Raw genomic sequence first — 22,222 nt, forward strand, 5'->3', positions numbered from 1 at the left:
TTTGCAGATTAATGGCGAACATCTTCATATATTTTTCCCGACTTGAACTTGTTTGGCGGACACAGCAAACAAAAGCAGCCAGCAACGCCAAACCAAGCGAAGCAGCAAACGTTTCCCTCCGCTTAACTCGACACCCGACCTCACGCTCACGCTCACGCTCAGCAGGCGCCTTGCTCGTCGGCAGTGGTGAAGGTGTGGGAAGATGGGAGTGAAGGGCTTGTGGCAGTTGCTGGAGGTGGTGGGTCGCCCCGTGCAAATGGACGACTTGGAAGGGCAGGTGCTGGCTGTGGACGCCAGCATCTGGCTGCACCAGATTGTGCGGGCCATGCGCAACGACAAGGGCGAGCTGGTGCGCAACGCGCATATCCACGCCATGCTTGCGCGCATCTGCCGTCTCATTCACCACCGCATCAAACCCGTCTTTGTCTTTGACGGCGGTGCCCCGCTCATCAAGAAACAGACCATTGTGAGTAGCGAGTGTGTAGGAGTGTGGGTGTGTGTGTGTGTGTGTGTGTGATTGAGTGCGTGTGTGTGATTGAGTGCGTGTGTGTAACTGAGAGAGCGTGACAACAACGTGTGAGTTAGTTTACGAGTCCGTGCGTGTTTGTGTGACGTCTCTCTCTGTGTGTGCGTGCGTGCGTGTGAGCATGATTGAGTGTGTGTGTGTGTGTTTGAGTGCGTGTGTGTGATTGTGTGTGTGTGTGCGTGCGTGTGTGTGTGTGTGCATGTTCTCGGTTGCGACCGGTGTTGCGAATGCATCTATTGTCAGTGCAGCTACAGCATCGCTCGTCTCACCGTCACGTGCACATGCGCATGTTCACAAACAAACTCACACTTTGTGTCTCTAGGCCGAGCGCAGCAAACGGCAGACGGAGGGCGCCCAGTCTTTGCGTGCTCGCCAGCAACAGCTTCTTCTCAACACCATCAAGCAGTCGGTGCGTGATGTGTTGACGACGCGTGCCTCATTGTTGTTGCCCTTGCACCACCTTCCTCGCCTCCCTCAGCTTTACATTACATGCACGTACACACTCGTGCACACACACACTCTCGCACACACACACACACACACCAACACATACACACGCACACACACACACACTCGCACACGTACACACATACGCACATACACACTCACGCGCACACTCATCCCCCTTTCCAGCTTGCCAACAAGGCGGCGAGTGCACATGATGCGAGCAAGCAAGCGCGCGACGAATCAACTCTTGTACATGCACCTGCGCACGACGAGGGTGAGGTGGAGGTCATTCATGATGATGATGACGACGACGACGATGATGATGGTGGCAGCGATGAAGAAGAGAGTGAGGGCGCGAGCAGCTCGGATGAGGATGACGGTGTGGACATGATATCTCTGGAGGACATTGGGCGGTTGATTGAGGCACAGCGGCAGCTGGAGCCCCCGGACGTGCGTGGCGATGACACAATTGACCCGTACATCGACATGACCCGCGCTCGCGTGTTCACGCCAGCATTTGACCGCCTGTCCCTTGAAGAGCAGTACCACATCATCTTGGAGGCGCGCGAGAGACTCAAGAGCAGCTGGCGCCGTGGTGGCGGTGGCGGCGGTGATCATGGCGGCGGTGGTGGTCGTGGTGGCGGCGGTGGTGGTCATGGCGGCAAGCAGCGGCTGGGGCGGGGCGATAGTGACTCCTTTTCGACTGGGCAGCTGTCCAAACTGATGAAGCGAGACCAGCTGACACGTCGACTGGATGAGATCAGGCAGCAGCTGCTGGAGGCGAACAGCATTGACGGGACCCCAGCCATGCGCATCGTCTCGGAGGACACCGCCGTGTACACGCTCAAGCGACCGTGAGTCGTGTTGTGTTCGCACGTGCCGGTTGCGATGGTGGGGTGTGATTTCTGTTCCCTTGCAATAGCATGCACATGTGCATGCCTATGTACGCACACACACACACACACACACACACACACACACATACACACACACACACACTCACACACACACCTCCCTATGGACTGTAGTGACGTGGAGACTGCTCGTCCCCGCAGCGGCGCAACAGCTCAGACGCTCGGAGAAAAGTTGGCAGCACAGGAGCACACGCGCGAACTCGGCGTGCACAACCATGATGATGATGATGACGACGATGATGATGAGGGAGAGAGCGATGTGGAGGCCCTTGATGCGGACTGGTTGGATGAGGCATTTGATGCAGCCAACGTGAAGGATGAATGTGATGCAGACAAGCGTGGTGCCAGCACACCGTCTGCACTGGCAGCAGCAGCAGCAGCGAATAAGCAAGGGGTGTGTGGCGGGAACAAGAACACCACCACCACCAAACGGTCAAGTGTAGCGTCCAGTGTGACTACGGATGACAGAGGGAATGCAAAACCCAGCGACGCCATGCGTGCGGGTGGCACTCAACGACATACGCTTCGACAGACCCACCACCACCGCCATGATCACAAGGTTGTTGTTCCGGATTTCTTTGCCAGCATCGACACGGACCAATCAGCCATCCTCTCATCAGCAACACCAGATGCCTTTGCAGCATCAAGTGGTGATGGTGATGGTGGACTTGGAGCGGCTGGTGCTGGCGACACAGACAAGGATGCATCAGCAGCAGCCACAGTGGGAACTGCAACAACAACAGGATCAACAGCAGGCGCAGCGAAGACAGGCGCAGCAAAGACAGGCGCAGCAAAGACAGCAAACGCAACACGGCAAACGCGTGCACCAGCAGCCCCTCCCGCTGCAGCTGCTGGTATCACCAGACGTGCTGTACAGGCAGGTGTCACGTCATCATGGTCGTCTTCGTCTGGCACAACTCACGTGCCAACAGCTGCAGCAACAACAGCTACAACAACAACAGCTACAACAACAACAACAGCTGCGCCGCGTGTGCGCTGGGATCAACCACTGTTGTCAGCAGCGGCAGCAGCGGTGACAACACCTCGCCCCATGAAGGTCGAGAAGAAACCAGCAACAACTACAACAGCTGCTGCTGCTGCGACCATCACACGCACACCAGCAGCAGCACCAACAGCAACAGCAGGGAGTGTTGGTGCCGGCCCATCGCTGAAAGGGAGCGTGCTGAGGTCTGACAGCAGCGATGACGACAGCACCAGCAGTGACAGCAGTGACGATGAGGGTGATGACCAAGACAACGCTGGCGGTCGTCGTGGTCGTGGCGTCACAGTCGCGTCGAGAGGCCCCAAACACCGCGGGCGACCAAGACGACGGGTGCAGGGCGATGGTGATGATGGCGATGGAGGTGATGGTGGTGACGGTGTGAAGCAGCGGAGTGGCAAGGACAGCAAGCGTGGTGCAGCAGGGAAGGCGAACAAACAGCAGCAGCAGCAGCAGCAACAGCAGCAGCAGCAGCACTTGCAAGTGCAGAGGAAGGGGAGACGTGTTCGCCGGATGAGGGAGAGGGTGCAGCGTGCGCGTGTAGGCGCAATCGTGACGAGCCGAAACCGGGGAAGGGAAAGGCGTGATGGTAGTAGTAGTTGTAGTGGTGGTGGTGGTGGTGGTGGTGGTGATGATGATGATGTTGTGGTGGTGCTGGACGACGACGACGACGACGAAGATGATGAGCAGACCGAGGAGAAGGAGGAGGAGGAGGTTGTCGTGTTGGATGAGGAAGAGGAAGAAGAAGAGGAGGAGGAAGAAGAGGAAGAAGATGCACTGCTGCAGCAACGGGCATCTCACTTGAGGAACGATCAGAAGTTGCATATGTCGCTGCCAGTGACGCCATCGGCGGAAACACACGAGGAAAGGAATGAGAAGGAACAACAACAGCAGCAACAGCAGCAACAACAACAGCAGCAACAGCAACAGCAGCAGCAAGGCGGGGATGAGGAAACAGACGAACAACTGCAACAAGAGCGACAACAACTTCATCAGAGCAAGGCGGTGTCAGGTCATCAACATGAGACAGCAGCAGCAGCAGAAGCCGAGGTGGTGGTGGATACGAGAATGGACACTGCAGGTGATGTTGTTGATGGTCGCGTCGACACCATCATCCACGACAACAACGATGAGAGTGATGGTGATGGCGATGAAGGTCCGATTGTGTTGCTGGATCAGGAGGATGCCTTGCCGCTGCCGTCACCAACACCGTCCGTGATGAAGACGACGACAGCTGATGGAACAACGATGGACACGGACGCGGATACACAGACACGTGCACAGGAAGCGACGCCAACACAACACCACCAACACCAACAGCAGCAACAGCAGCAGCAGCAGCAGCAAGATGAGGAGAAGGAGGAGGAGGAGGAGAAGGAGGAGAGGAAAGAGGGCGGGGCAGCTGCAAGTGGCGACAGCAGTCGTGGTCGTGGTCGTGGTGGCGATGGTTTGACAGCGGAGCTGATCCCAGGCGTCACCGTGGAGGCAGCAATGAACAGCAAGGACGCAGCGCAACGGGTACGAACGAAGGAGCGGGGTGGGTTGTATGACAGTGCGTTTTGTAACATGATCTGCAGCAAACACACGCACACTTTTGCTCACACACACATGCTCACACACTTGCTCACACACACACATGCTCACACACTTGCTCACACACACACATGCTCACACACTTGCTCACACACACACTTGCACCCCCCCCCCCCCACACACACACATGCACACACACACATGCACACACACAAACACATACACAACCTCCCGACGGCAGGCCCAGTATGCCTTGCGTGTGCAGGCGAAGACGCTACAGCGGGCGGCAAAGCGGGCAGCGAGTGCTGTTGGCGACGTGACGACAGACATGATTGTGGATGTGCAGCATCTGCTGCGGCTGTTTGGCTGCCCTTACGTCATCGCCCCGCAGGAGGCAGAGTCGCAGTGCGCGCAGTTGGAGCAGCAAGGGCTGGTGTCTGGCGTGATCACGGATGACAGCGATGTGTTCCTGTTTGGCGGTCGCCGCGTGTACCGCCACGTGTGCTCGCAGAAGAAGGACATGCAGCTGTATCTCGCTGACGACCTTGAGAACCTTGCTGGCCTGGACCGGTCCTCGCTCATCGACCTTGCCTACCTGCTGGGCAGCGACTACACCCCTGGCGTTGCTGGCATTGGGCCCGTCACCGCCGTCGAAGTCATCAGCGAATTCCACAACGCAGACAGCACCTTGCACGACTTTAGGGTGCGTGAATGTGTTGTTGTATGTGTTGGGGGAGGGTGGGAAAGGGGAGGGAAAGGGGAGGGGAGAGGAGGTTGTGCTTGTGTGTGTGTGTGTGTGTGTGTGTGTGTGTGTGTGTGTGTGTGTGTGTGTGTGTGTGTGTGTGTGTGTGTGTGTGTGTGCGTCATCCTGTACTCATTTTCCTTCGTGTCGTTGCACGCACTCCTTCTGGCATATACATCTGCCATACACTCCACCTCTCCTTCCTACAACACCTTACTCACCCCCACTGTTTCCCGTCCCAACCCCCCCCCCCCAACACCTGCACGTGACTGCCACAACAAAACCCATGACCAGGACTGGGTGCTCAATCCCGATGCGCCGCGCGTCGGTGTGCGCAGCATCGACCGCCTCCGCAACACCATCGCCCTGCACCCTGCCTTCCCCAACCCGCTGGTTCGCCGTGCGTACCTCGCCCCTGTTGTCGACGCGGACGACCAGCCGTTCACGTGGGCAAGCATTGATCTCGATGGGCTGCGCCGGTTTGTGGCGGAGAAGCTCGGCTGGGAGCGGCACAGGGCTGACGACTACATTCTGCCGCTTGTGCAGCCCGCTCGCGATGCGCGCATGCACCAGACGTCCATTCTCCACTTCTTCGATCGCCTCCCCAGCAAGCGCGAGCCGAATCAGGGCAAGCGGAGCAGTGCTGGTCAGCGTGCTGGTGGCCGTGGTGGTGGCCAAGCGTCTGCCTCATCATCGTCACTGTTATCATCACCATCATCACAGCAGCAGCAGCAGCAGCAGCGTGGTGGCAGCGGTGATGGGTTTCTGCCCTTCTTCAAGAGCAATCGGTTGCGTGCATCACTGCACAAGCTGATGAAGAAGCAAGGCATGGCCATTCCCCAGGAAACGGACACACCGACACCGGCACAACTGCGGTCCAAGCGAGCAGCAACAGCAGCAGGGAAGAAGGGCAAGGAAAGGGGACAGTCTGGTGCCGCTGCCAACAGGAACAGGACCAGCAACGACAACAGCAACAGCACCAACGATGACAACAATGACAGCAGCAGCAGCAGCGGAGAAAGTGGTGGTGCGAGACGCCCGCGGTCTGCGTTTGAGTTGTACTGTGATCGAAACCGGGAGGATGTGGCGCACCGATTCCGGCTGCGGAACAAGAAGCATTTGCAGGCGAAGCTGGCGAACATGTGGCAGGCGCTCGGGACAGAGGAGCGGGTGGCGTGGATTGACGAGGCGGCCGCACTCAAGCGGGCGTGGGAGGAGAAGATGAAGAGCGCGGGGGTACATGGTGCCAGCGGTGGTGGTGATGGGGGAGATGTTGCCAATGGGTTTATGGTGCCGCCATCTGCTGAGGTGCAGTACAAGAAGCGTGGAGAGGGTGGGAAGCGGAAGAAGAAGAAGAAGAAGGGCAACGGGTTTCTGGCGTGGTTGGAGGCGAACAAGGCAGAGCTGAAGCGAAAACACGCTGGCATGCCGCTACACAAACTGCTGGCGGTGGCGAAGACGCAGTGGAACAACCTCTCCGATGCAGACAAGGCGCAGTGGGCAGAGGATGGTGATGGTGAAGGTAGTGGTGGTGACGGTAGCGATGTGGCGTCTGCATCTTCTTCCACCACGAGTGGCGATGGTGGTGAGCCGAGTGCTAAGCGCGCGAAGCGGCAAGAGACGGATGGTGACATTGACCGCACCCTCGAGTCGTTTGTGACACCACCATCAATATCGACATCATCGTCGTCATCATCATCATCATCATCACCGTCATCGCTGCCGCCGTTTGTGGTGTCTGTGAACCGCAGCCCCGTGCTGATCTTGTGGGTGGCGGTGGTTGCGCGGCTGCAAGGTCACACGTGGTGCACGGGCCTGACGCTTGGGCGGGCGCTGGCTGATGCGTTTGCTGCGGCCAAAGGCGCTCGTCTCGGTATCGCCACACATGGACCGGCACCATCATCATCATCATCATCATCAATGCAATCGCTCACATCATCATTCGCATCATCATCATCATCACGTGCGTCGTCGTCGTCGTTGTCGTCTGTGACGTCCATTCGGGTGCTTGGGCGGGATGTGGAGGTGGAGCAGACGCCGCTTGGCGTGCGTGCGCGGTCGAGAGGGCGCGTGGTGTCGCCGCTCGTGGTGATGGCGCACCTGCGACGCAGCTTCAAGCAGCAGCTGCAGGTGGTGTGCCGCTGGCTGTGGCTGCTGGGGCAGGCTGCGCCCAACCCCATGTGGCTGGACACGCACGCATATGGGATGTACACGCGGATCCGGCCGCAGGTTGGGGAGGCGGCGTCAGGCTGGGGCAGGGCGGGCGAGTTTACGTCGCGCGCTTGTGCAGAGGAGATGAAGTACGTGGCAGATCTCGTCAAGCTCCAACAACAACAACAGCACACGGACTGATGTCGTGCGTGCATGCATGCATGTGTGCGTGCGTATTGATTCTTTTGTTGGGTTTGCGAGTTGCTAGTTTTTTTCGTGTTGATATCGTCGATGATGGCATGAGCAGCATACATGTTTATTGCTCCTTTGGAGAGAGGCGTAAGGTTTTGGTCATTGAGCGCTTGTGAACGCACGCGCTTGTTCGGAACATCACACAAAAAAGGAAAGCAAGCAGAAGAGACAAAAGAAAACAAGAGTGCGGTTGGACACAAGAGTACGGACACATGGACTATGCACACAAAACACAAAAGGCAACACACGCAACACACACACATACACAATCACAAACACACCACACCGCCTCACTTGCGCTGCTGCTGCTGCTTGCCCTGGTCAATGCCAATGAGACCAGATGCGGCGTTGAAGAGGTTGATCGGGGAGGAGCCATCTGTGATGAGCGTGGAGGAGATGCCCAGGCCGCCCAGCAGCTTGGCCTGCATCTCGGGCCCAGCACGTGCCATTTCGCACAGCGCCTGCGGGGTGATGGCCGACACCATCTTCTGGAACTTCTCAATCTCCAGCTCGTTCATGCGCTGCTGCTTCTCCAGCTCCAGGTCGTTCTGCTTGCGGATAAAGTCGAGCTCCGCCTCGCGCGCCTTCTGCAGGCGGTCCAAATCGCCCTCGCTCTCAATGTTCATTGCCTCAGACTTGAGCCGGGCCTGGTCCACGGCTGCCTCGCCCTCGATGCGCGCGGCCTCTGCACGCGACTGCGCCTCGGCCTTGGCCTGACCGGTGCTCTCCACAGCTGCGCTCTGCGCCTGCAGCTCCAGCAGCGACTTCTTCGCCTCCTCTGCGGCGGCCTCGTCCTCAATCTTCTGCCGCTCCAGCGCGCCCTTGGCCGCCTGCTCGCGCCGCTCGGCCTCGTGCCGGGCAGTGGCCTCCTGTGACGCCGTTGTAATCTCAATCGCAAGCTGCACAGACTTCTGCAGCGCGTCACGCGTGCGCTGGTCCACGGGCTCTGCCGACTGAATGTCGATGTTGGTGATGCTCAGGCCGTTGGCCGGAAACACAAACCGCTGCCGCACGCGCTTCTGGTCGTCTGTGCCAAACACCGACGCGCGGATGATGCGGGCCGAGTTCTTGTGGAAGTCGTCAAACTGCACCTGGGCCACGGCGCCGCGGATGCGCGAGGCCACGGCCTTGCACATGTCGCCGACAAAGTCCGGCACGGCAAACAGGCGCGCGGCGTCCTCGGCGCTGGTCTTGTCCACCTCAAACTCCCAGTTGTACGACACCTGCAGGTGCAGGCGCGCGTGGTCGGCCGTCTCAATCTGCACAATGTCCGTGCAAAAGTCTGGGCCCAGCAGGAGGCAGAGCGAGCGAATCTGGTTTGGCCGCTTGGGCTTGCCGCCAGAGAGGCTGATGACGGTAAACTGCTCGTCGGGCCCCAGCATGACCAGGTCTGGGCCAAAGGACACGCGCGCCTGCTTCTCCTTGTAGTCGTACACCTGCACGGCGGCGTTGTGCGGCACGCGGAAGGAGATGACGCGCGTCTTGTCGCGTGGGCCCGCGGGGGCGCCCCCGGCCTTGCGGGAGCTGCGGTCGGCGAGCGGGTCGCGCTGGCTGGCAAGCAGCTCCTCCACGTTCTGGGGCAGCTCCTTGTGGTAGAGCTCCTCGTCCTGCGTCAGCATGTACGTCTGCCCAATGACGGCGCGCACCTTACCCGTCTTGGTGTCGCGCACGTAGATGCCCTCGTTGTCGTCGAGCGGGATGGCCTCGCGCTTCTGCACCACCTCCACCTGCACAGGCGGGACGTACTCTGCGGGGCCGCGGATCATCCAGCGGTCGCCAGGCAGCCGCTGCACCTCCTTGCCCTCGTACGTGTCCGTGAAGGTCTCTGTGGAGCGGAGGATGAGGCCCTCGTCCTCGCCCAGGATGTACACGTCCTGCACGCCGGCCTCGAGCATCTCGCCCGGCTGCAGGAAGAACGAGTTGGGCCCCTTGACCAGCTTCTTGGAGCCCAGCTGCTGGCGGCCGTGGGCGTCGACCGGGTTGAGGATGACGGCGTACTGGCGGTTGGAGAGGGTGGTGATGTCCACGTCCGCCACCACCTCCTCGTACACGCCCGGGATGTAGCACTCGGCCTCTGTGAGGGTGATGAGCCACTCCTCGCCCGTCTTGCGCTCCTTGCCAAAGCGGTCCTTGAAGGAGCGGGTGGCGCGCAGGTGCAGCGCGTTCTTGTCCGTGAGCACAAAGCTGTTGACCGTGTCCACGACCTTCTCGTAGACGCCGGGGAGGTAGGCGCCGACGCGGTCCACCATCCACTCCTCGCCGGTCACGCGCATGTTCCCGTCGCGGTCGCGCGTCTCCTTGAGGGCGCACAGGCGCAGGGCCTGGTTGGGCAGCACCACGACGGCGTGCACCAGCTTGACCACCTTCTCCTCCACGCGCGGGATGTAGGTGCCGGGCCCCTCAAAGAGCCACTCGTCGCCGGCGATGCGGCGGTTGCCGTCGTCGTCGGAAAAGTCGAGGATGGCCTGGATGTGCAGCGCACTGTCTGCGGGCACGACGGTGAGCGGGGTGACGGGCATGTGCAGCTCCTCGCCAGGGTACAGCGGGAAGGGCTCCGTGGTGCGGCGCACCTCCAGCTCGGAGTGACGCAGCTTGACCTGCTTGGAGAGCTCGTCCACCACAATCTCGCCCGTGTCGTCGTCGCGCAGCACGGGGTTCTTCACAATGCAGTAGTGGCGCGGAGGGATGGTGATCATCTTCTCCGGCCCAAGCAGCACCACCTCATTCTCCTGGCGGATAAACGTCACTGGGCCAGTCACAACCTGGTTGGATGTTCGTGGGAGACACAGAGAGAGAGAGGGGGGGGGGTTGGTTGATGTGTGAGTGAGCGCACGGAGTGGGGTGATAATGTGCAGTCGATGCGGTCGATCAATCGCCTCTCGATCGATGTGCAAAGAAAGAAAGCAAAGCAAGGCAGACGGAACGCATGCATGCAAGATGGGAAGAAACGCACGTTTCACAAACAAACAAACAAACACAAACACAAATACACACAAACACACACACACACACACAAACACACGCTCACCCGCGTGACGTTGCTGGTCTGATCCAGGACATGGAGGTAGTGGAAGGGAGGGACCCGAAAGATGGACACGTCGCCAGCCTTCTTCGACATGCTTGCGGTTCTGTGTGTGGTTGAGGGTGTTTGAGTGGGTGGAACGTTCACGGATCACGGATCGTGGCTGGAACAAGAACAGAGAGAGATCGATCGATCGACAGCAGTCGGCAGTGGTGGTCTGGTGAAAATGCAATCAATCGGCGCCCTCAGTCGCCAAGTCAGTCAGTGGTTCTTGTTGTTTGAGGGGGCGTGTGTGCGTGTAAGGCGTCAAAAATACATACGCGCACAGATTATGCAGAGTCAGCAAAACATGTGTGGTGGATATGTTGATTTGCTGCGTGTTCAAGCACAAACTTGTGCGAATCGTATACTGTCTGAGTCAGCAGTTTTGGAATACAACTGAATTCAGGTCCCGGTGGTTTGATGAAGGACTGCGCAAACAACAGCACACACACACACACACACACACACACACACACACACACACACACACACACACACACACACACACACACGCACAGACCTACAGACACACACACACACACACACACACACACACACACACACACACACACACACACACACCACACACACTACTTGACGCAGCAACCCACGCTCACAACAACACCCTTCCTCGCGCCCTCACTCATGCGGCTGTTGATGGCGGTGCACCAGTCAGCGAGCGAGGCGTCAGAGCGGTCGTCTGGGCGGAAGACGAAGGTTCGCCCGGGAACGGCGACGCGCAGCTCTTCGCCACCATGGGCAACCTCAGCTGACAGCACACTTGACAGGGGAATGTGTCGCTTGGCCGTGCCTGATGCAGCATTGCCGTACGCCAAGTGTCCATCGTCAAGCTTGCACCAGCACGGGCGAAAGGTGCCCCTCCGTCGCCCACGTTTCCGCAGCCATCCGGTAAGCGGCTGCTGTGGCGACCCATCTTGGCTTGTTTCATCTTGCTGGCCGGCAAAAGCTTGCGCCTTGCCATCGCCGCTCCCTTCTTGTACCTGGTTCAGCTCCTGCTCCTCCTGCTTGTTACTGTCGCCATCCTCCTCTTCCTTCCCATCTTCCTCCTTCTTCTCCTCCTCCTCTTCCTCCCCATCTTCCTCCTTCTTCTTCTCCTCCTCCTCCTCCTCTTCCTCCCCATCTTCCTCCTTCTTCTCCTCCTCCTCTTCCTCCCCATCTTCCTCCTCCTTCTCCTCCTTCTTCTCCTCCTCCTCTTCCTTCCCATCTTCCTCCTTCTTCTCGCCCACCTTCTCCTCCAGCTCCTCCTCCCCCACCTCCTTCTCCTCCTCCTCCTCCTCCTCCTCCTTCTTCTTCTTCTCCTTCTCCTCGTCATGATCATCTTTACCGCGAACGTGCCGCAGGCTGAGTATCGCCTTGCGCGTGTTGGGATGGTCTGGCCCCAGCGTGGCTTCAAACACACCAAGCGCCCGCTCCACGTAGGCGCTAGCCTGCTCCTTGTCGCCGCGGTCGCCGTGCAGCAGGCCAATGTTCTCAAGCGCCATCGCTGTGCTCGGGTGGTTCTCGCCAAACGCCTCCACCCTGATGGCAAGGGCCTTCTCAAGGTACTCAACGGCCCTGTCGAAATCGCGCTGCTCGACGTACACGTTGCCGAGGTTGGTGTAGGTGTCCGCCGTGGCCGGGTGCTTGTCGCCAAACGCCTCCAGGTAGATGGCCAGGGCCTTCTCAAACTGGTCTGTGGCTTTGTCGTGGTCGCCCTTCTCGAGGTAGGCAATGCCGAGGTTGCCCAGCGTCATGGCCGTGTTCGGGTGCTTGTCGCCAAGTATCTCCACCATGATGGCAAGCGCCTTCTCGATGAACTCAATGGCCTTGTCATACTCGCCTTTGCTGAGGTACGCAATGCCCAGGTTGCCGTATGTCATCCCTGTGTTCGAATCCTTGTCGCCAAGCGTCTCCACAAACACTTCATTCGCCCTCGAGTAGCATTCAATCGCGCTGTCGTAGTCGCCCTTGTGGCGGTGTAATTCGCCGAGGTTGTTGTGGGTTTCCGCTGTGGTCGGGTGCTTCTCGCCCAGCACCTCCACCCGGATGGCGAGCGCCTTCTTGTAGTGTTGGATGGCCTTGTCGTACGCGCCCTTGCGTCGGCACGCGATGCCCAGGTTGTTGTGCAGCGTCGCCACGTTCTCGCCTTTCTTCCCCTCAGTCCGTCGATAGATCAACAGGGCTGTCTCGTAGTACGCGATGGCCTGGTCATGCTCGCCAAACGTGTTCAGCACAACGCCAACCTGGCCGCACAGCTGCGCAAACGCCTCCGTCTTGTGCTCGCGCCTGGCCCGCATCGCCTCCACCGCAGCCACCGCCTTCTCCAGGCACCACGCGCGCAGCTGGTCCTTCACGGCCTGGTTGAGTGCACCAAAGCCCACGCCGTTCTGGATGGCCTCAAAGATCATGTCCTTGTCGCGTGGGTTGAAGGCCTCAGCACGCTGCGCCTGCACTCGCACCAGCGTATCCGTCACGGCCTCGTACTCGTCTTGGATGGCGTCTTCCAGCGCCTTCTCTTCGCTCTTGGGCAGGCGGATGTTGACCTCTGTGCCCTCGTTGCTGATGCCGCAGAAGATCTCCCACAGGCACCACGCACGGGTCAGTGGGACGGGGTCACGCCACGGCATCAACACCAGCAGCACGCGCCCAATGTTGGCAATCGACTCCTTGAACGTCGTGCTCCACCTGTTGTGTGTGTGGTGGGCGAGGGTGTTGGGGTGGAAGGGAGGAGGGGGGGGCAGCGTGTAAGGGGGTGGATGTGTGCAAAAACGGCGAGGTCGAGTTCAAATTGCACGCACACACACACACACACACACACACACACACACACACACACACACACACACACACACACACACACACACACACACACACACACACACACACACACACACACACGCACGCACACAGCTGCCCACACACACACACACACACACACACACACCCTGGAGGTGCCCACACACACACACACACACACACACACACACACACACACACACACACACACACACACACACACACACACACACATAGACGCACCACTCTTGTGGGAGGTTGGCCGTGACGTTGGCGTTTTGGTTGTTCATGAAGAGGTCAAACCAGAAGAACACGGGCTTGCTGTCTTCCTTCCGTGCTTGCTCCTTCGCAAACTCTAGCAGCACGTTGAGCACGTCCGCGATCTTGTATCGCCACGCGTGCGACACAAACACAGTGGCCTTGCCCACCCTTTTAGGCGATTGTTTGCGCAACAGGTCGACGTACGCGCAGTTGTCCTGCTGTGTGCGTGGCACAACCAGTTGCTTGCAAGCATCCGCCGTGGTCATCTCAGTGTACTTGCTGGGGAACTTCTTCTTCAGGTCTGCGAGGAAGGCCTTGATCGCGGCCACAGACACACCGTCTGTTAGGCGGTGCTCGTCGTTGCCGTTGGCCATGGTTCTTCTGCTTCCCTTTGTCGCCCAACAAGCTATCAAAATCAAACTAGGTGAGGAGGAGAGGCTGAGAGGATGTGGGGATTGTGCAGTGCTGCAGTGGCGTGCTTGGAGGAGGAGAACGACTGAATGAGCGAGGTTGCCAAGGTCGTGGATTGACGAAAACCTGTGCGTAACGTCAACAGTTTTCATGTCTGTGTCGTGTGTTCGGTTCAGACAATGACCTGGCGCACCAACACCCTTATCCTCGTCCTCGCTGTAGCGCTGTGTTGGGCTTGGCTGCGCTGATAGAGCAGGCTTTGTTTCAGTGCTACTGCGTGCTGTGTCTAGCCTTCTCTTGTGTTCCCTCCCCTGCAGCTCACGAATTCATGTGCACTTGCTCAAAAGTTCAGGAGCACTTCCCCTCATTTGTGACTGTCTTTCTTCTTGTGATTCTCGATCTCGTCCATTGGTTACAATCAATCGGTTACACAAGCAATCAGCCAACGGCAACATGCGAACTAAGAGCAACCAATCCTACGCATGACGCGAGGTGAACACCAAGGAAGAAGTGGCACAACAACAACAACAACAACAACAACAACAACAACAACAACAACAACAACAACAACAACAACAACAACAACAACAACAACAACAGCATTGCCCGCAACCAAGTCATCGTCACACGTCCACCTCGTTATCGTCGTCGTTGTGGTGGCCATCGAAGAAGAAGCTTGACTTGCGCCTTGAAGCCGTGGCAGCGGTGCTTGCAGGCACATTCCTGGCTGCTCGTGCACGCGCTGTGCTTCTCCTGCCTGCTCGTGGCCTGCCTCGCTCACCGCCACCATTACCATCTTCACCATCACCATCATCACCGTGATAAGCATCAGCAGCACCATCATCACGCCTCACGCGCCGCCCGTGAGCAACGCGGCCACTGCTGTCACCATCAACACCACCGCCGCCATCACCCACAGCTGCATACGGCCCGGCGTAAGCGCTGTCCTCGGCAGGGCCGTCATTGTCGTAACCGCCGGCGTCGCCGAGATGGCTCAGCCCGCTCGTGTTGTTGTCCAGCCGTGAGGAGTGCGCGTCGCTGCTGAACGCAATTGAGTCGTTCAAGCTGTCGTCGTTCCCATCGCCCTCCTCCCCCTCCTCCCCAACCGTGCTCATGCGTGCACGGTGCAAGCCACCACCGCCACCAACACCACCATGGCCAGCATCGTCATAGTCGTCATCATCAAGGCCGCCGTCATCGCTCACAAACACGGTGTTCCGGCCCGTCCCTATGCTCTCCCGCACCCCTCGGATCCCACTCGCCCTCGCCGAGGGCAGCGGCGCTCGTCGTGGCGCCGCTGTTCGTGCTGGCACCGCCGTGCCGTTGCCGTGGGCCCTGCGCAGACGAACAGCGTTCACCGCATCGTCCCCTGCAGGTGCCGGTCTTATCTGCCACGACCCCAACCCTTGCTCACCATCGCCATCATCGTCGTCGTCGTGATCGTCGTCACCAGCATCGGAGCTGATGCGCTGTGCATGCGCACGTGCGCGATCGCGCCAGCTGGCACCATGCCCAGCACCGCCACCCACGCCACCCGCGCTGCGCACTGGTGTGGAGGACTGAGATGCGTCTGCGCCAAAGCCGCGCGCACGCCAGCGCCGACTCGCTCCAAAGTCCGCAAGCAACGCATCCACCTCGCTGCTGACAACATCCACACCATCGCGGCCTGCGCTCGGCAGCCTTGCTCCACCTCGCCCCTCACGCAGGCCCTCCTGCGGCAGGCGGCGTGCACGTCTCACAACACCACCACGGTCGTCACGGTCATCGTCACGATCATTGCCACGGCTGTCCACGACACCAGGGTACCCTGCGGAATCACGCTGCGGTTCAGGCCGGTGTTGTTGTTGCCGTTGTTGTGGTTGTGGAACGAACGGCAGCCTCTCCCCCTGCTCATATGCATCACCTGCATCATAATCAAGGCCATTGGCGTTCGGGTATGGCATGTCTTTCCTCTCCTCCCGAGGTGCACGTGTATACGGACCAGCCCCAGTTCTCCTCCTCTCCGGCTGCCTTTCTTGTTGCTGTTGCTGCTGTTGCTGCTGTTGCCGTCGCTGTGCTCGCGGTGACGGTCGTTGTTGGTATTGGGCAGTGCCGTCACGCTGTGTTCGTGCGCGTGTGCGTGGGGCAGCTGCGTCTGTTACCGCCACCTGCCGCTGTTGTCGCTGTTGTCGCTGCTGCAGCTGTCGTGTGCGTTCATTGCGCAATTGTCGCAGTCGGTCCAAGTCCTCACCATCGCCTTCGTTGCCCCAGCCACGTCCGCTCACCTCCATACCCCCACCATGGTCACCGTCACCACCACCACCACCACCACTACCGTCACTGCTGCCCTCCTCAGCAAACTCGTTGCCATCTGCCACCCTCATCTCCAGTTCACGCAGCGTCGTGGGCACTGCAACGTCGCGACTGTAATTGTTCCGCCGGCGCTGCTGTTGCTGCTGGCGACGTCTGTTGGAGCGCCCTGTTGCTGTTGTTGCTGTTGTTGCTGCTGCTGTGTTTGCGGTGACGTGGTAGTGGCGACTGGGACGGGTGAACATATCCATGAACGTGCTGTCGTCCTGGCTGTGGCTAACCATGCTTGAGAACTGGTGCAGCGGGTGGTGCTGCTCCGAGCCCGCTTGTGTGTCTGACGGCAGCGGCGCCAGGCTGTCGAGCTGATTCGACAGCTCCTGCAGAGACTCAAACACACCCTGGCTCGAGGTGGGAGGCAGAAGGAGGGGGGGGGGGGGGGAGAACAGGGTGTTAGGGGGAAGCGTGTGCGGTGTGTGTGTGTGTGTGTGTGTGTGTGTGTGTGTGTGTGTGTGTGTGTGTGTGTGTGTGTGTGTGTGTGTGTTTGTGTGTGTGTGTGTGTGAATGGAAGGAGAGGCGAGGAGCGGGCACGTAGTGGGCTATATTGCGATGTGTCGTCGCTGGTGGTTGTGGTGCTGGTCGTGGTTGTGATGAACGCACCTTTTTATGCATGTTGATGGCGTCTGTGAACGCTCCGAAATTGGACAGCTGTGAATGGCAAAGTCGGAACATAAGGGGGAGGGGAACAGGAAGGGTCGGGGATGAGCGATTCCGTCACATGTGTATGTGTGTGTGTGTGTGTGTGTGTATGTGTGCGGTACAACCACAGCAGTCTCACGCAGCAATTCAAATACAGTGCCTTCTATCGCATTTGGCTGCGCACCGGGGTGTCGTCGGTGGCGCCGTTGTCCGATGCAGCCATTCTGAGTCACGTGGAGTGGTGGGATTGCAGTGACAGGGATATGGGAACATGGGGGTGAGAGGTGGGGGAAGGACAATGGAAAAGTGGAACACCACAGCAACACACAAACACACACATACACACACAGAGAGACACACAGACACACACAGAGAGACACACAGACACACAGATAGACAGAGACATGCACAGGCACACACACAGGCACACACACACACACAGACACACAAACACACACACACACACAGACACACAGAGAGACAGACAGACAAAGACACACACACACACACACACACACACACACACGCACACAGAGCCCCGTACCTGTTTGCGGCAATGGTGTCCTCGAGGTTCCAAAAGTGCTGAGTCAGCTGATCTTGGCTGCGCTTGAGCTGATCGAAGCGGTTGAAGATGGCGACGGTGTTGCTGCCTACGAGAGGAGGCGAGGGAGCAACAACACGCAGCACACAAACAAGCAGTGTGTGATTTCAAAAGTAGAAAGACTTATGGTCGCATCACAACACTGTGAGGCATTGTGCAACGCTGCGAATAGATTCCCGAACACGTGTCGCAAATACACAGCAGTTAAGGCACACAAACAGACAGAAGGGCACAGGGTTACGTACGCACATACACAAAGAAAGTACACGCACACACACACACACACGTACCGAAAGCGAGCATGTCTTCCTTTGCGAATCCGCGATTGAGAGCGAGGAGCTCTGCTTGCATCTTGCGCGCCTGGTGGCAGGTAAGGCAACGCGAATCGGTGTGACAGCAAGCATGTGTTCGGCGGGGGAGGGAGGAAGTAGTGGTGGCAATGGTTGTGGTTGTGATGGGTAAGGATCGTCAACAGCCAAGATTGTCATAAACACACACACACACACACACACACACGCACACACGCACCTGTTCTTCGAGGGTGTGTTGTTCGTGTCGTTTGAGAGATGTTGCCTGGCGGTCATCAGCTGATAAACGGTTACACAACATGTCATGAGTTTGTAGTCGTCACACAAAAGCGCAACACAACAACCTCACCGTGACCAGTTCAAGACACACACACACACACACATACGTACATACATATACAGCCGCACACCACACACCGCTTCTGTTCATTGAGTCGTCGAGCTGGTCGTTGTCACTTTCATCTTGTTGCTCTAGGCTGTCGCTGTGATCAAGCGATCGAGTGCTGCAAACGAAGCACAGGCACAGTGGTGGATGTGGTGGATGAGTACGGGGTACAGGGGGTTACAAAGTCGACGTTGGTGACATCAATCAACAGTACTCCACACACACACACACACACACACAGACAGACAGACAGACAGACAGACAGACAGACAGACAGACAGACAGACACACACACACACACACACACACACACACTTACGGGAGAGAGTTGGTGGCCTTGATGGAAGCAATTTGGGGCTGCGTTCGCTTGGTGTGCACGGATTGGGAGTTGCCAACGGCACCACCCCTTCGTTGGCCATTCTCGTGAGCCGCGTGCGCATCCCTCTGGTCACTCTTGCCCGTATCATTGCCGTCTGCTCGCGCTGCATCGCTGGACCGTCGCCGCTCCACCACCGGGCTGCCGTCCTGTGCCGCAAAGATAGCGGGCTGCTGGCGCTTTAAATCGCCCATCCTACAATACCGATGCGCAACAAGAGCAGGTGCACAACTGAGCGGAAGCAGAGAGGGATGCGGGAGACGACAGGGGATGCGGTGGATGTGGTGGATGTGGTGGATGTGGCGGGGATATGTTCACAGCAAACACACACACACACACACACTCACAGACACAGACACACACACACACACACACACACACACGACACACACACACAGACACACACACACACACACGCACACACACACACACACACACACACACACAGACACACACACAGACACACACACACACACACGCACACACACGCACACACACACTCACGACGGGCGTTGGGTTGTCCTCTCGCTGCTCATCTTTCCGTTGCTTCTTTGGTAAAACTGAATTAAGTCCAATCGACTGAATCCAGTCATTGGGAGTGGAGTGGTGTGTGTGTGTGTGTGTGTGTGTGTGTGTGTGTGTGTGTGTGTGTGTGTGTGTGTGTGTGTGTGTGTGTGTGTGTGTGTGTGTGTGTGTGTGCTCTTTGTGTGCGACACACACACACACGTCTGTACCACAATACTACATGAACAGAAGAGTTGTTGTTTATTGTGCCCATGACATCACAAGCACAAGCACAAGCACATGGAGATGGTGCTCATCTGACGTCAAAGTGCCTCTTCTCGAGCCCCCAGACCTTGCACATGGCGTCCACGGCCTTGTGGGCGAGCTTGCAGTGGAACGTAATCTGCTGCTGCTTCTTCTTCCTGCCCGCAATCTGCTTCACGTCCACCGCCGCAGAGACAAGCTGCTTGAGTCGCGACAACGTGTCTGCGTCCGCCTCCAGTCCAAGGTCGTCCCAGCGCGTGACAATGACGTGCTGGCGGCCCTTGACGCGCTTCGACTGCACCAGGATCTTCTGGTTCTGCTTCACCTTCCCCTTGCGCGGCGGCTGCTTGCCCTTGATGGCCGCCATCTGCTTGCGCTTCGCATCGCTCTCCACCATGGCCACGCCGCGCAACAGCCCGTCATCATCATCACTGTCACCGTCATCGTGTGGCACCACCACATCGTCCACGTCAAACAGCAGGTCCGAGTGCGTGTAGTCGATGCTGTCAATCATGAGTTTGCCGGTCACGGGTTCGGATATGGTGATGAGCCCTTCCTCCGCCATCGCGGCAAGAAACTTCTTCACCTGCTTCCATTTCGTGGCCTTGATGTTGAACGCGCGCTCGCGCAGCCGCGACGCTGCAGGCTTGATGTGCTGTGCCATGGCCGTGCTTGCAAGCAACGGCAGCGCGTCTGCGGTCAGTGTTGTCTTGATGGCCAGCAGCAGCGCCAGCTTGGCCACCTCGTCCGCCGTGCGCTCCGGCTCCGGCTCTGGCTCCGGCTCTGGTTGTGGTTGTGGTTGTGCCTCAAGTTGTGGCTGCGGTTCTGGTTGTGGTTCTGGTTGTGGTTCTGGTTGTGGTTCGGTTTGGGATTCAGAGTGCTCTTCACTGCCTGCTAGCTGTTGCTCGTCTTGCTCGGATGTCTGTGTTGTGGATGAGGACAGGTGTGCTGTCGCAGTCACTGCATCTGCTGCAGTGTCTGGTTGCTGCTCACCAGCACCTTCTTCTGTTGCTGCCTCTCCTTGCTCCTCCTGCCCGTGTGTCTCTTCCTTCTCCTGCTTGTGTGTCTCTTCTTCCTCCTCTCCTTGCTCCTGCTGCTCCTGCTGCTCCTGCTGCTCCTGCTCCTGCACCTCCTTTCCTTCAACCTCCCTCCCTTCAGCAGCGCCCTTCTCCTCCCTCCCTTCCTCCTCCTCCGTCTGCACGTGCTCCTCTTCCTCGGGCGTAAGGTGCGGCGACTCAAGAAACGCCGTTGCCTCCGCGAACGTTCGCGTCAGCTCCTCCACCTCTGCACTCAGTTCTTGTTCGCGGGCAAGCTTGGCTTCCTGGTCCGGGTCGAGCGATGCGCCCTGTGCCTTCTTCTCCTTCAGGTCGGCAATGGCCCGCAGCGCCTTGGTTGCCTTGCGGTGCTCCTTCGGGTGTGCGGCGACCGTGGCCTCCGCAGCGGCGATCTTCGCCCGCAGCCGCTCCTGGTTGCGCTTGTCCACTGCGGCCTGGGCGCGCGCGTGCGCCTGCTGCACAATCTTGTCCTCGTGCTCCTGGATGGCCTCGTCCACGATGTCTGGCTTCTCCGTGGGGATGCGCGCATGCCCTTCCAGCCACAGGGTGTCGTCGATGTGGTGCAGGATGCCGATGCTCTCGCCGACGGCGCCCTTGAACTCCAGGTCGCGCGAGTCCAGCAGCCACTCGCCGATGGCAAACGGAAACCACACGCCCTGTTCGTGTAGTAGCACCTTGTCGCCCTTGTTGAAGCGGCCAAAGTTGTACGTCACCCACGAGACGCGCGGAGAGGGCGGCTGGCGCATCAGCACGCCCGGCATGAAGAGCCGGTCGTGCTTGGTGCAGATCTTCCGCTGCAGCCCGGGCGCCACCTCCACGGAGGGCATGATCTGTGGCGCAATGTGCAACGAGTAGAGCGTGGGCAAGAGCTCCTCCTTGCCGCCCTTGGGGTGCACGGTGAAGAAGACGGGCAGCCCATCGTAGTAGTAGGCGGACGCGTGCGAGGCAAACTTCTGCTGCTTGATCAGGCCGTTCACGGGCACCAGGCCGTCGAGCTGTGCCTGGCTCACCCGAGGATACGCCTCTGTGATGCTGGCGCGCAGCCGCCGCACCCCAGACTGCTTCACCTGTACCTTGGCCCCTTTCTTCTTCTGCTCTTTCCGAAACATGGTTGACCTTGCCTTGTATGCTGTGGTGTTGTCGTGTTCTGTTACACAGCGTTTGAGGATGATGAGAGTGTGCTTGTTTGTGTGCCGGCCTTGCTCTTCGTCTCGCTTCTTGCTTGCTTGTCAGCGTGCTTCGCGAAATATTGCGCATGATGCCAACCACTTTTCCGCAACCACAACTACCAATACAAACCACTGACCAACCAACTAACGCAGAAGATGGCTGCTCGCAACGCAAAGGTGTTCATGGACATTGCCATTGGCAACAAGCCAGGTCAGTGGAGGGAGGGGGGGGGAAGGAAATAGGGGGAATTGTGCGTCTGTGTTTGCGCGTATGCGTGCGTGTTTGCGTGTGCGTGTGCGTGTGTGTTTGTGAGTTGCTTCGGTTCTTTGTCATTGACACGTGCTTGAGCACACCGCACCTTGTGCAGCTGGCCGATTGGTGATGAAGCTCTTCAGCAAAGACGTCCCAAAGGTGCGTGTGTGTGTGTGTGTGTGTGTGTGTGTGTGTGAGCTGACTTGCACGTGTGTGTGTTAGCTT

General features: G+C 58.6%; 6 protein-coding genes across 6 annotated transcripts in view; 2 read left to right on the forward strand and 4 right to left on the reverse strand.

The window, feature by feature from the left end:
• Window positions 1-47: 47 nt before the first annotated feature.
• Window positions 48-7,729, forward strand: PTSG_09265 (xeroderma pigmentosum group G complementing factor). Its single transcript, XM_004989466.1, has 6 exons — window positions 48-466; window positions 849-935; window positions 1,160-1,827; window positions 2,002-4,405; window positions 4,662-5,123; window positions 5,457-7,729. The coding sequence occupies exons 1-6, from the start codon at window positions 203-205 to the stop codon at window positions 7,512-7,514; spliced, it is 5,943 nt and encodes a 1,980-aa protein (XP_004989523.1). The 5' UTR covers window positions 48-202; the 3' UTR covers window positions 7,515-7,729.
• Window positions 7,566-10,808, reverse strand: PTSG_09266 (major vault protein). The gene is made up of 2 exons (XM_004989467.1): window positions 10,594-10,808; window positions 7,566-10,327 (listed from the first exon to the last, which is right to left on the reverse strand). Exons 1-2 carry the CDS (start codon window positions 10,681-10,683, stop codon window positions 7,856-7,858), a joined length of 2,562 nt encoding a protein of 853 aa, XP_004989524.1. The 5' UTR covers window positions 10,684-10,808; the 3' UTR covers window positions 7,566-7,855.
• Window positions 10,809-11,219: 411 nt separating this feature from the next.
• PTSG_09267 (mbre TPR repeat protein) lies at window positions 11,220-14,218 on the reverse strand (the record flags this gene model as incomplete). Its single annotated transcript, XM_004989468.1, has 2 exons — window positions 13,669-14,218; window positions 11,220-13,314 (listed from the first exon to the last, which is right to left on the reverse strand). Exons 1-2 carry the CDS (start codon window positions 14,058-14,060, stop codon window positions 11,220-11,222), a joined length of 2,487 nt encoding a protein of 828 aa, XP_004989525.1. The 5' UTR covers window positions 14,061-14,218.
• A 480-nt stretch (window positions 14,219-14,698) lies between these two features.
• Window positions 14,699-19,299, reverse strand: PTSG_09268 (uncharacterized protein). Its single transcript, XM_004989469.1, has 9 exons — window positions 19,257-19,299; window positions 18,696-18,947; window positions 18,409-18,494; window positions 18,212-18,270; window positions 17,974-18,043; window positions 17,627-17,732; window positions 17,267-17,306; window positions 17,044-17,091; window positions 14,699-16,784 (listed from the first exon to the last, which is right to left on the reverse strand). Exons 1-9 carry the CDS (start codon window positions 19,286-19,288, stop codon window positions 14,721-14,723), a joined length of 2,757 nt encoding a protein of 918 aa, XP_004989526.1. The 5' UTR covers window positions 19,289-19,299; the 3' UTR covers window positions 14,699-14,720.
• A 203-nt stretch (window positions 19,300-19,502) lies between these two features.
• On the reverse strand, window positions 19,503-21,810 carry PTSG_09269 (uncharacterized protein). Its single transcript, XM_004989470.1, has one exon. It carries the CDS (start codon window positions 21,682-21,684, stop codon window positions 19,570-19,572), a length of 2,115 nt encoding a protein of 704 aa, XP_004989527.1. The 5' UTR covers window positions 21,685-21,810; the 3' UTR covers window positions 19,503-19,569.
• A 40-nt stretch (window positions 21,811-21,850) lies between these two features.
• Window positions 21,851-22,222, forward strand: part of PTSG_09270 (peptidyl-prolyl cis-trans isomerase) — a 2,033-nt gene continuing 1,661 nt past the window's right edge. Inside the window, exons 1-2 of the mRNA XM_004989471.1 lie at window positions 21,851-21,955; window positions 22,113-22,156. Of these exons, the coding sequence (XP_004989528.1) occupies window positions 21,901-21,955; window positions 22,113-22,156 (99 nt within the window). The 5' untranslated portion in view covers window positions 21,851-21,900. The remainder of the gene's footprint in view (window positions 21,956-22,112; window positions 22,157-22,222) is intronic.

The sequence above is a fragment of the Salpingoeca rosetta genome (assembly GCF_000188695.1).
Source record: "Salpingoeca rosetta unplaced genomic scaffold supercont1.29, whole genome shotgun sequence".
Lineage (NCBI taxonomy): Eukaryota > Choanoflagellata > Craspedida > Salpingoecidae > Salpingoeca > Salpingoeca rosetta.